This window comes from Capra hircus, chromosome 14 (genome assembly GCF_001704415.2).
Source record: "Capra hircus breed San Clemente chromosome 14, ASM170441v1, whole genome shotgun sequence".
In the NCBI taxonomy this organism is placed as follows: Eukaryota; Metazoa; Chordata; class Mammalia; order Artiodactyla; family Bovidae; genus Capra; species Capra hircus.
The window spans coordinates 93246113-93260033 of record NC_030821.1 but is presented as its reverse complement, the minus strand read 5'-3'; the positions used below and the strand labels follow the sequence as shown (position 1 = coordinate 93260033).

Genomic DNA, 13921 nt, shown 5'->3' with positions numbered 1-13921 from the left:
TAACAAACACATGAAAACATGCTCAACATCACTTATTATCAGATAAATGCAAATCAAAACCACAATAAAGTACCATTTCATGCCAGTCAGAATGGCTGCAATCCAAAAGTCTACAAGCAATAAATGCTGGAGAGGGTGTGGAGAAAAGGGAACCTTCTTACACTGTTGGTGGGAATGCAAACTAATACAGCCATTATGGAGAACAGTGTGGAGATTCCTTAAAAAACTGGAAATAGAACTGCCTTATGACCCAGCAATCCCACTGCTGGGCATACACACTGAGGAAACCAGAATTGAAAGGGACACATGTACCCCAATTTTCATCACAGCACTGTTTATAATAGCCAGGACATGGAAGCAACCTAGATGTCCATCAGCAGATGAATGGATAAGAAAGCTGTGGTACATATACACAATGAAGTATTACTTAGCCATTAAAAAGAATACATTTGAATCAGCTCCAATGAGGTGGATGAAACTGGAACCTATTATACAGAGTGAAGTAAGCCAGAAAGAAAAACACCAATACAGTATACTGACGAATATATATGGAAGTTAGAAAGGTGGTAACGATAACTCTGTATGTGAGACATCAAAAGAGACACAGATGTATAGAACAGTCTTTTGGACTCTGCGGGAAAAGGAGAGGGATGATTTGGGAGAATGGCATTGAAACATGTATAATATCATATTAGAAACAAATCACCAGTCTAGGTTTGATGCAGGATACAGGATGTTTGGGGCTGGTGCACTCGGATGACCTAGAGGGATGGTATGGGGAGGGAGGTGAGAGGGGGGGTTCAGGATTGAGAACACGTGTACACCCATGGCGGATTCATGTTCATGTATGGCAAAACCAATACAGAATTGTAAAGTAAAAATAAATAAATAAATAAATAAATGAAATCTGGAAAATAAATAAATAAATAAAATAAAGTAAAAAAAGAAAAAAGAAAAGCAGAGACATTACTTTGCCAACAAAGGTCTGTCTAGTCAAGGCTATGGTTTTTCCTGTGGTCATGTATGGATGTGATAGTTGGACTGTGAAGAAAGCTGAGTGCCAAGGAGTTGATGCTTTTGAACTGTGGTATTGGAGAAAACTCTTGAGAGTCCCTTGGACTGCAAAGAGATCCAACCAGTCCATTCTGAAGGAGATCAGCCCTGGGATTTCTTTGGAGGGAATGATGCTAAAGCTGAAACTCCAGTACTTATGCCACCTCATGCGAAGAGTTGACTCACTGGAAAAGACTCTGATGCTGGGAGGGATCGGGGGCAGGAGGAGAAGGGGACGACAGAGGATGAGATGGCTGGACGGCATCACTGACTCGATGGACGTGAATCTGAGTCCGGGAGTTGGTGATGGACATGGAGGTCTGGTGTGCTGCAATTCATGGGGTCACAAAGAGTCGGACATGACTGAGTGACTGAATGAACTGAACAGAGACAACTGTAGGCTTTCCTGGTGGCTCAGATGGTAAAGAATCTGCCTGCAATGCATGAGACCCAGGTTCAATCCTTGGGTCAGGAAGATCCTGTGGAGAAGGAAATGGCAACCCACTCCAGTATTCTTGCCTGGAAAATCCCTTGGACAGAGCAGCCTGGTGGGCTACAGTCCATGGGGTCACAAAGAGGTAGACACAGCTGAGGACTAACAGTTTCTACACACACTTTCTACAGAGACAACTGGACACCTGTACAAACTCACACACCTCCACCTGGGGTTTTTCAGCCTCATTCATTGCAGTGTAGAGACCTCAGAGGGAAAGAGGGATTATTATACAGAAACCTCAAGATGCACTAGACATAAAATATGTAAATGGTGGAGGGATGGTAACAGAACTAAAGTGTACTACAGTCATTTTTTCCCCCTCTCTGGGGCCAGCAGAAATAATTGTTATCTTTTAGATTTATTGCTTAATGAAATGTATATACTTGAAGCACAAAATTAGGCACTAAAATCATGGAAATAATATAATTTCCATAATAATGGAGAATGAAATAAAAACAATTCAATTCATAATCAATCAGGAAAGAGAAAAAATAAGATAATAACAGCTGAAAATATTAAATAAGATAGTAGAAAGAATTCCAAATACCTAAGAAATCAAAATATGTGTAAAAGGATTAGGTAGCTAATTAAATAATACAGATTGCCAAGCAAGAAGGAAAAAAAAAAATCTAAATCCAGCTCTACGCTGGTTACAAGAGATATAACTCATATATAACTTATAACCTTTAACAGATAGGTTAAAAGTAAAAGGTTGTGAAAAGTTAGACTGAACATTGGTTTTAAAACTTTTCATGCAAGACAAAATCAACTTAAAGCAAAAAAAAAATATTAGAGATAAATACATTCACCACATAAAGACAAAAGTTTAAATCATCTGGCTCTTGATTCTAGCTCTACCGCTTATTGCCAAGCAAACTCAATATGTTGCTTCTATTTTATTTATAAAAAGAGACTATTAGCATTTATACTACTGGGTGACTACAGCACTCATGATATTGCATGTAAACCATCTATTAGAATATCTGATAATCATAAAACACACTTTACATGTCAGCACCATATTTTGAATACATTAAAAATTATGTATGTATTACACAGTCATGGAAAAATTACAAACTTGACATGTGAAATAACTGAAGTTTGGGAAGAATTGGTTTGGAGTGAAAGGATTCATATCCACTTTAAATTATAGGATAATTGCCATGGAAATATGAAGACTGTCCCAAAGAACAGATATTTAATGTTGACAACCAGAATTCAGACATGGAGACCATAAAAACTATTAGCTGTTCATTTATGTAATACCGCCAGGTTTAAAATCAGCAATCAGTTCTCCAACATGAAGATATAAACATCTAAACACAGTAGGATAAATAGAAACTTCAGAATCTGTTAGAAAATTCCCATTAGAAATATCCTTTTTTGTTTCGGCATAAAAATATAGTAACAAATTGAGGGCCTCTCAGAACAGTCACCCTGCTGTTTGAGAGCGAATAGAATACTACAGCCAGTCTGTGTGGCAGTGACCGCACATCAAACAAAAGGGTCACATCAGTGGTCCTTTAGGAAGCCCTCGTGTGCTGTGGAGATTACAGAGCACTGAAGCGAAGCTAGTCAACTGCTCACCAACAGGGGTGGTCTCCTATACCTGAGCCTGCCCTGAAGCCAAACGTGGTGCTTATGGACATCACTCACAGCCCCAGAGTAAACGCGCTGCTCTGCCTGTTGTCAAAAGCCAAGACCACAACTACAGTCACATCTCTCACAGTGAACAGGGATCTGAACCCCCATGCTGAATTCTGTTTCTCTTCCAAAACTATTCTTAGGAAATAAATTGGTTTTATTTGAAAGTTGCTTTAATATAGTCAATTCACTATAGGATTCATAACCTATGTTATTTTCCTTGCATTTAAAAGATGTATAAACTATAGCTTTCTAATAATTTGCTACACTGAAGATGTGCTGTTAGAAGTATGTAAGTTAATTTCTTGTATATTGTGGGGAAATAACAATTAAGGAGAGAGAATTATACTTTTATTTCATTTAACAACAGAGTATTAAATTAAATGTGTAACTTCTTTTAGCATAATTAATTAAATTGGAAAATTACACTCAAATAAAATCAAGTATGATTTAGTATCATAAATAGATGAGCAGGTATTACAAGCAAAGTTATTAATATAGTTTGTTGGTTTGAACTTTCAAAGATTTTTTTTCACCTCAAATAAAATAATAAATGAAATCTTTTAATATATTCTTCCAAACACACAGTCTTATTTTTCTCATTAAAGAAAAGTTTCTAATTAACAGTATCTACAATGTCCATTGAGCATGCTCTTTAAAATATTTGAAATGCTAAAAATTATCTGATTTAATCCTTACAGGGAATTAGATTTCTACAAATAACAAAATGTTACAGCATACTTTAAAACTCCATATGCAGTGTGGCTATTTTTCCCTAAGAGACAGAAGTTGTTTCTGAGATCTAATTACAAATGATCACTTTGACAAGTAACTCCCATCTTTATGAGGTATTCTAGGTTTCCATCAAAATTTGAAACTTTATTATAACTGATCATTTTATTGCCTATTAAGTAGGAAGCATTAATCTAATACTCTGCTAACTTTCCCAGATTTCGACAAAACATCTTAGTAAACCTATAAGGAATTGACAGAACAGATCAGTAAAAACAAACAGAATGGAGCTGTTCAAATCAGACTGTTGCTGCTTCCCTTCAAACTGCAGTCTTTTTTTTTTTTTTTTTTTTTGACTGCACAGCTCGCAGAATCTTAGTTCCCCAGCTAGGAATGGAACCAGACCCCTGTAGTAGTAATAAAGGTTTGCAATGAAGACTCTCACCAGGAAAATCTACTCACTTGCCCCAAGAGCTCAAATTCGCTACTCTAAGGACTGTCTGTTACTTATACTTACAGGTCAAGAGAATTGTGTTTATGTGGTGGACATGGCATGATTTAACAACTCAGTTGCATGGCCCTTTCGGTCATATGGTATACTAACAAGTACTATTTAGTAATTTTACCATAAAGGCAGAGAGTTTTTAAAGGGCACGTGGCACAGTCTTTCCATCTCTCTACTGCTTCAGTCTGGTCACAGGAAATAATAATAGTCCTCTCATCAGTCTAGGACAATTAAAATGAAGAAATTCCATGAAAGAAGAATGCCAAAATATATTTCCTTCCTCAGATATTCAATATCCAGCATCTCTCACTGTGTTCCAGTTAGTTTCTCCCCATCACCCAATGTCCATGTTATTTTCCTTTCTTTTTAGTACTTCTGCAGATTAAGTTGACTTTGTTTTTCCATAGGAAAACAGGAGGGCATGCAAAATTGTGTGCACAGCTTTAAAATTCCCTCGTGGTCCTCTTGACTATATTCAATGTTAGTAGGCATAATATAAGTATATAAAAATGAAAGTTTCATTTGTTATTCTGAGCTATCGATATAGCGAATAATTTTGCAGTTAAGTATTTTTCAAATACCATCACAAAATTTCCAAAGATTATTTTTAAATGGTATCCTGTATTCCTTCATGGAGCTGAAGAACTACCATGAAATTAAGGGCTTTTGAAATTTTCTGTAATATTTTTCAAGCATAACTGCAATATCAAGATTGATTTTCTGGAAGATATTAAACTATGCACTCATTCTCTATCACAATTTAAAATATCGAATAATTTAACCTACAATGTTTTAAAATCCTCCAATAAGTATATTTCCTTAAGTATGTGCCTACTTATTATTATGCCTACTGACATCAACTGCCAGATTTTAGTAAATTTCCTGCTCCGAAATTACTATTTGTGTATAGGAAAAAGCTGCACTTAAAAAGCTCTCATATCTTTCAAACTATGCTTGTTTGAAAAGAACTGCTTTTGAAAATATTCTTCCAAAAAAAGAGATGATAAAAAGACCGAAAACTATTTGCATCAAAACAAAATTCACTTTGATATAGAAAGGTGACCTTGTAGATCAAGGCAAACCTTTGTCAATGCTGACAAAAGTTTATATGTGAAGGTCGCTGGGAAACTGTTGATTTTGACAGAACTTCTAAAATTATGTATCATCTGAGTACAATTAAAGGATTTTATAGGATTATACTTGTATTTGGTTTTGTAGTTTGATCTTACGTAAAACATCTGAAATTTGTCTGCCTGGAAAAAAATTGATACATGATAAAGATGAAAAAAATTCAGAGCTATATCATAAAAATTCAGCTTCTTTTTGCGATAAACATTTTCTTTGATGCAATACATAAATAAATAAAACTCAGAAACTTAACATATTCTTTCTGGCTTCCAGAACATGTGCATTTCTTATTATCAATTATGGGGCTTCCTGCAATGTGGGAGACCTGGGTATGATCCCTGGGTTAGGAAGATCCCCTGGAGAAGGGAATGGCTACCCATTCCAGTATTCTGGTCTGCAGAATTTAATGGACAGAGGAGCCTGGCAGGCTGCATACAGTCCATAGGGTCAGAAAGAGTTGGACATGACTGAGCAACTTTCACTTGTCACGCTCCCTCTACTAATACACTTTACATTCTTTATGGTTGGAAGGGAAAATGTTCCTCGAGAACTATTTAAGCTAATACTAAATGAAAATTATATGTCACATGCAGAACAAATCTGAAAAAGAAGGGACCTCAAATCTTTATCGATGCTTATTATTTTGAACTGGGCTTCCCAGGAGGCACTAGTGGTAAAGAAATTGCCTGCCAGTACAGGAGGCATAAGAGACATGGGTTTGAGCCCTGGGTTGAGAAGATCCCCCGGAGAAGGATACAGCAACCCACTCCCATATTCTTGCCTACAGAATCCCATAGGCCGAGGAGTCTGGTGGGCTACAGTCCCTAGGGTTGCAGAATCAGACACAACTAAAGCAACTTAGCACACATGCACTTTGGATTACTGTGTTGATTTTGTCCTGTAAGAATCATCCTAGAATTACTTAAGTTTTAAGTACTTTGAATCCATGACAACATTTTTTTAAGAACTTCTAATTCATTCTATCTACAAAAGGTTAATTAATATAAACAGTATGCTGCTGCTAAGTCGCCTCAGTCGTGTCCGACTCTGTGTGACCTCATAGACGGCAGCCCACCAGGCTCCCCCGTCCCTGGGATTCTCCAGGCAAGAACACTGGAGTGGGTTGCCATTTCCTTCTCCAATAAACAGTATAGTATATGCTTTTCTACTGTAGATCCCTGTTTATATAACCTTTGAAAACATTAAGTACGTTTTGGGTTATTTTGAATGAAGCATTTACAGTGCATCTAGGGGGAGAGATGCTCTTATTTCAGTTCACACAGAAACATATGGTTTAGCTGGTGCCACCCCCAGTGGTCAAGTATCTTTTGCCTAATCATTATGTCAAACACAAAAGATTCACAATATGGTCTGTGAATTCCTAATATTCCATAAATGATCTTTAAGAGATTGGTCATCTAAATATATTTATATTCTTCAACCTATACGTATTTTGAAAGGGCTTAATTTCATTTGTTCCCCAAACAGGGTTTTTGAAGCTCTCTTTAAAGCCTTTTATCTCTTAGGCAATAGGATGCTGGCTATCTAAAATGGAATTTCTCAAACTTTACATAAAAACTATGTAACACATTAATGGATGTCCCTGGGAAATAGGTCTTCTAGAATGAAATAAGCTTGGTATATGCCGGAGTAAGCAGAGATAAACAAGCTGTTACAAGGCAGAACTCCAAACCTCAAGAACTATAGTTTGTCCTGTGATTTATCAACAGGCAAGTGTAGCAAGCAGTATTTGGGAGATGCTGGCCCATGTTTCACACTGTGTAGCCCACTGCTCATCTCAGAGGTGCCTATCTGGACATTTTCTTGGTTTATCACATACTTGGATAGATGGAATCAGAACCATATATGGTATTTAATTGCCTGCATACTATGGTTCTATATGATATGGACAAGATGAAGTCAGTGGTTTCTCTCTCTCTCTGGGACCTTAAGGAGTGTACTGGACACTTGGTGGACTTTTAGATACTGAAACTGTCTTCAGGGGATGCTATAGTGTCTTCTAATCCTTTTAATGACTTTCAGTATAAAACCCGTCCTAGGCAACGTAGAGCCAAGCATTTCATGTTTCATAGGAAGATATAAGCAAAGATATTTATATGTGAACCCTGAACAACATGGGTTTGAAGTGAGTGGGTTTATATGCTGATTCTTTCAATAAATATAGCGCATATTTTAATCTTTAAATTAACTAAGTGTGGGGAAAAGTTTGTGTTCAATGTGGAAAGAAAAGACTAGGGTTTGAATCCTGGTTTCATCTTAACCATCTCAGCTTCCTGCCCACATTGTCAAAGATCTGACCTCTTGTATAGGAAGCCAGAACATAAAAAATACGTTTTTAACTCTTAAACAGATTACAATCTCCTTGAGTGTGTAGCATAGATATTATACTATCATGAAGTCTTGGGAAATAATAAAGTCCTTATGCTTGATTGGATCTCCAAGGCTTGCTGGTACCTTTTATGAAATATAAATACATCTATTATCATATTGATCAGATACTTTATATATGAGCTTGAATACGTAGAATTTTAAAACCTATGAAGGTAGTTAGTTACTAAAAATAAAGAAATGCAAAACAACATTATATTGAGAAAAATAAATATTCATAGTGTTATAAGCATTGGGGATATTTAAGGTTGAAGAGCCTGCAACCATTGATATTTTGTTCTTTGTCTCTTCATTACAAACCCTCCTCTCAAGTTTTTACCACAAGGCTAATGGTGGATGCAAAGCAACTCTGAACTGTGTGCGCGAGTGTGTTTGTTAACATTAGCATTTGTGCACCTATGGATATTCCTTGGGAAGAACATATATCAAAAGATAACTAGGTTTTAAATGTCAAAAAGTCTTGCCCTTCCATATCTCATCCTACCCTCTTTATTCCTAAGTGTTCTAAGAAATCAAACATCTACCAACTATGACCTTGAGCATCGGGCCACAGGAAAATACTTCTTCACCTTAGCTTCAGGGGAAACTTGTTCAGCCATTAGTTTAACTGCCTGCCTTTACATAATCCACTTAAATAAAAATAACTCAAACATGCTCCAAGCTACAGAGACAAGAAAGAGGAGCTGAAAACAGGGAAATGACCAGAGAAAACAGATTTGTCATTAAGAAATTCACTTGTACTGTTTCCAGGTCTAATCTCTGTCTTCATCAACTTCAATAAATAGAAATCCTATGAATCAAGGAGGCAAAACATCATCTATCTTCTGCTTCGTATCATGGTATAATATAGTGAGTGTTATTATTGGAAGGACTGATGCTGAAGCTGAAACTCCAATACTTTGGCCACCTGATGCACAGAACCAACTCATTGGAAAAGACCCCGATTCTGGGAAAGATTGAAGGCAGGAGGAGAAGGGGATGACAGAGGATGAGATGGTTGGATGGCATCACTGACGCGATGGACATGAGTTTGAGTAATTTCCAGGAGTTGGTGATGGACAGGGAAGCTGGCGTGCTGCAGTCCATGGAGTTGCAAAGGGTCAGACACAACTGAGCGACTGTACTGAACTGATCTGATAAACTATCATTTTCCCGCGAAGTAACCTTGGCTCCAATCACTATCATGTAGTTCCTTCTCATCCTTCGTACAAAATCATAGTACCTTGCCCTTGAGCTGCCTAAAATGTCTGTTCTTTGTTTTCTTCCTTAAAAGCCATGCTGTCAAATTTTTCCTGAAGATAAACTTTTGAAGACTTTATTCTCCTGAAATTTCAAGAGAATGACAGTGGACCCACATAGCATTCTCAGAGTTGGTTTGTAACGTGAATTCTATTAATTAGTTATACTTTATACCATAGGACTCACGCCACTAGAGTCTGTTATGAATATAAATTAAGTTGTTTTTAGTGATTAAAAGTGAAAAAGTTTTTGTTTAATCCCCTATTTATCAATATTCTTGCTAAACCGAATAGGTTCTGAAACACAGTATCTTAATAATATTTCAATACAAAGGGATCAATTAGAATCATTTTTATACCCTCTATCCTACCAGCTCAACAGAGATATTCTTTAGCTTTTCTAATTCTTTCTTCACTTTTAGAGAGCTTAATACTCTGTTAGGACCAGAGGCAGGGAATATTCAAAACAGAGCTAAAATGTTCCACTAATATCTTGACTGATCAGAACTTCTCTTGCAGATTCTCAGTGAGACACTGTCAACTAACAGTAAGATAGCTGTTCTCAAATTACATCAACAGGGGAGCAAGGTGCAGAGAAGTCCAGGAAGACAGAACGCTCCAGGATCATCATCCAAGCGTGCCATCATCCCAGCTTTCAGAGTGTTCGGAAGATAACTGATCCTGTTTTGAACATTAACATTTCAAGGGCCTCTCAACAACCCCAAAATGCCTTCAGTGAAACTTCTACTTCTGGGAACTAGTTAAGAGCAAATATAAAATATGCCTTGTCCATACTGAGTCTGTTTTACTGAAGACAGGACCAGATTCCTGAGGTCTTTTCCCCTTCAGCAGGGTTATTTACCTCCTGAGAACCAAGATAATTGCTGGTGATTTAAACAAACTGCATGCAAATCTCTTACAAGTCCCTTAATGTAAACAAGAGGGATGTGTATTTTGCTATCATCCCCACCTGAAGGTGCACCAACTGCTTGGGGACTGAAGACGTGCTCAGTAAATTATAGCCTACGGGAAAATGTAGCCTGCTCTCTGTCCTTCTGTAAATAAAACTTTATTGGACTACGACGGTGCTCACTTGACTGCAGAGTTTCTGTACAATGACATTGTAAATCATCGCAACAGAGGCTGTCCAGCACAGCCTGAAGTATTTACTACCGGGCCCTTTACAGAGAGGCTTTCCAACACAGGACTAAAGAATGCTTTATGGATTTAATTTAATGATATTAGAAGGCATTTTAGAGATTGCTCTGTGGTTACAGGCCCCACCTGATAGGAAGGACCGCAGAATCTGGGCAATATTACTAACAGTGAAGGAAGGCTGAAGCCACCCTAGTCCCGGTCATGCCAATGAAACGCTCTGGCTCCTCTACCCAAACTCTGAGCGAGGATAAGCAGGAGGCAAGGTGCACTTCTACCCGGTTGGCACGAGCGGTGGCCACTCACCTGATCCTGCCCCGAGGCCGCTCAGACTGCTCGGACAGGAAGCTGGTGCTGCTGAGGCGGGAGGCACTGCTGGTTCGGGACACGGCAGACGCGTCGCTGACGTCGCTGTCTGAGGATCTGGCGGAGACGTTGTCGCAGCTTCTGTACTGATCTGTGTGTGCGCTATACTAAGGAGTGAAAACAAGAGCGTGTGAGCTCTGTTACCGGGTCGGGGGAGCAGAGATACACACGGTGAGGCTAGCGGCTACTCCGCCCGCATCAAGCAAAAGTGCACTTTCATAAAATGAGGTGTGAAATCTAACATGACCCAACGCTAGCATGATGTATGGCTTCCAATAGAACTATCCTGCATCCTCTGAACGGTAAGAAGTGCTCCGTGAGGAATGACTGACAAAAAATTAAAAGGGTCAATGCCTGGGTGGAAAATTCACTAAATAAATGACGCGCACCTACTTACTACCTCAAAATTGCATTATTCCTCTTCTCCAGTACGTCAGTTTCTCTTTTCTTGATCTTCATCACTGCCTACAAATTCTACTCACCTTCTACTCTACCCATGAAATAGACTGCTTCCATTTGTCTCTGCTTCTTGAGGCATTCTAAAACTGATATTTAATTTACCCTGCACACTCTCCCTATTTTAAGATGTCACATTCTTTCACATTTTACGAAAAAATATAACTCTCAAAAAGAAAAAAAAAGATTTGCTAAGAAAGCAAAAGGCTTATGCCAAATTCAAGTCAAGTGATGGAGGCAAAGACAGAACTTTGACTTTCTCTCTATTATGGTTTAATTAGTCATTTTCAGATTAAACTATTAACTAAGTGTTGAAAGTAAAAAACAAAAAGGATTCCTATTAAAATTTCAAGATATGCTATATCTCATATTTAAATGTCTTTACTTTTTAATTAATTAATTTATTTAGCTGTGCAGGTCTTATGTGGCATGTGGGATCTAGCTGCCCAACCAGGGATTAAATCTGGGCCCTCTGCATTGGGAGCGCACAGTGTTAGCCACTGAACCACCAGCGAAGCCCCTCCATGTGTCTTTGTATCGTCTTAAGAATTTATTATCTAAAGTTGTAGAAATCATAAGGTAAAAGTTAAAATTGGTGAAATGTCAAAAGTTTTTTTTTTTCTATTTCTACTTTATTGTCTTACTGCAACGAATCACATAGTGAGTACCTTTATACAGTCTATATTTTTATGTGTGTTTAAATCATAATAAATAGTAAGGTTGTATAAGTATCTACAATTTTGAAATAATAAATACATAATTGACTTTCTATTTTAGGTACTGGAAGGTAAGATAACTTCTTACATAAAAGAACATATGACTAAAGGGACACATGACCAATATTGGCTATTTACGTTTCTTATCAAGCAATTTAATTCCGCATTTATGTGCTCAGGTGTGAAAATATCAAATGTTTTTTAAACTTGTAGAAAGAATCACCCTTCCTCTATGCTCCATATTATGTGAGTTTTAACAAATCTAAAATAATCCTAACTAGTTCAATAATTTGTATAAACAATTGTCTTGCTAAAGAATACCACATAAAATGATGCTTAATTGTGGTTCTCTATATACAAAGACAATTATAGGACAATAATACTTACTTTAAAAGTTCTAGAAAAAGGACCATGTTTATTTAATAATTCTTCATATGATAGCAGTTCAGGGTGAAGGTATTTAAATGTTAGCTTTAATTTTCCATCTCTCACATGTATGTGTTGGGCGAAAAATTTTACAACTCCAAATTTATAGAATGTCTATAAAATTCTATTTTCAAATAATTTTTTCATGATTGCATGATTTTTGAAAGCCATATGCTAAATAGCAATCCAAAAGGAAATGCATATATGTTAATATGCTCAGAAGTGAACTATTTACACAACTTTGTATGTGACCTAAAGTTAACATGACTTATGATAAGGCATTTAAGGTAGCTTCGTAATTTTTATCATCAAATTGTCATATCTGGTAGCATGACACTAACTGGCAGGATTCATTTCAATCAGAACTGGTTTTTATTTACACAGATGTAAAAACATAACATGCTCACATGGCGGAAGCTGAATTTAATACTGTTGCTGGGGTATAAACATAATTCCAATATTACTTGTCTCTAAAACTATTTTGCTATGTTAATATGTCATTCCTGTAATATTTCCAAACATTGAAACGGTAGCTTGTACTTGAGAGAATATGAATTAATGTTTCTAATACAATAAAAATTTATAGCTGTAGGAAATATTCTGGCATGGTGTTGACCCCTAGAACAAAGTCTCCCCTTATTTGGCAAATGCCAATAATAAGCAGTGAGGACTATAAACTGAGGGTAAGGGAATATGCATTGAACTATTTCTCCAACTAAAGATTTTCTCCTTTCCTATAAATTATCTGTTCTTTTCCTTTGTGTATATAGACTTCTGCTACTCCTGTCAAGAGACAAAACAAAAAATTTTGAAAGATTGTTTGTCATGTTAACATTTTTTTTATATTGAGGTAAAGAATAATTCATCATTCTGAGACAATGTCACAGTTTTCTTCACATTTGTAATTTGAAGGAAAGACTTTATACTCACTTAATACTACTATATCTGCTTATTTTCAAAATCTGTTAAAAGTTTAATAACTTTGACTTTTCATCAAGCATGATTCTTTAAAAATCCTATTTAACAATTAAATATTTTAATGGAAATACGTTAAATGTATTTTGAGAAATGTAGCATCCTCCGGAGAAATTCATATTGATCATATAGCAGGGAAATTAGTTCTTGATGTGAAGGAAGCCCTGATAATAGGGCTGCCTCTTTCATAACTTATAATAAACATTCAGAAGCTCCTACGAAACCTGTCACATCAACTCTGCTTGCTGTTCCTAAGTTACAGAAACAGAAGTGCTGTTTCAAATGTGAGACCTACATGAAAATTCACTCTCCATTGATGAATTTCACTCCATCGCCAGGGCATGTGACTCTAAGATCAATGAAAATGTAGCACAGTGTCACATTTCAGGGACAGTGATTGTAGTTTTGTATTTTCTCAGAAGCCAAGTTACTGCTAATTCCTTATTCAGGATGGAGTTAGGTTTGTTTAATACTTTAAGGAAGTGTCAGGTTTGAAACAGCTTAGGAATTATACTACATCTGTCTGGTAATTCTTTGTCCTGAAGAAAATCGAATTCTGTTGGTGTTTCATTATAAATATTAGAAAACAGTTAACCAATTTCTAATTTGGCAGAATTTCAAT

At 36.7% G+C, this 13921-nt stretch overlaps 1 protein-coding gene across 14 annotated transcripts in view; it reads right to left on the bottom strand.

The window, feature by feature from the left end:
• Positions 1 to 13921, bottom strand: part of RIMS1 (regulating synaptic membrane exocytosis 1) — a 599631-nt gene that overhangs the window by 95962 nt on the left and 489748 nt on the right. For 9 of the 14 annotated variants that reach the window (XM_018058831.1, XM_018058842.1, XM_018058830.1 and 6 more), the window contains one exon: positions 10667 to 10833. The exons of the other annotated variants lie outside the window; for them this stretch is intronic. In XM_018058831.1, the coding sequence (XP_017914320.1) occupies positions 10667 to 10833 (167 nt within the window). The remainder of the gene's footprint in view (positions 1 to 10666; positions 10834 to 13921) is intronic. 14 annotated transcript variants of the gene reach the window in all.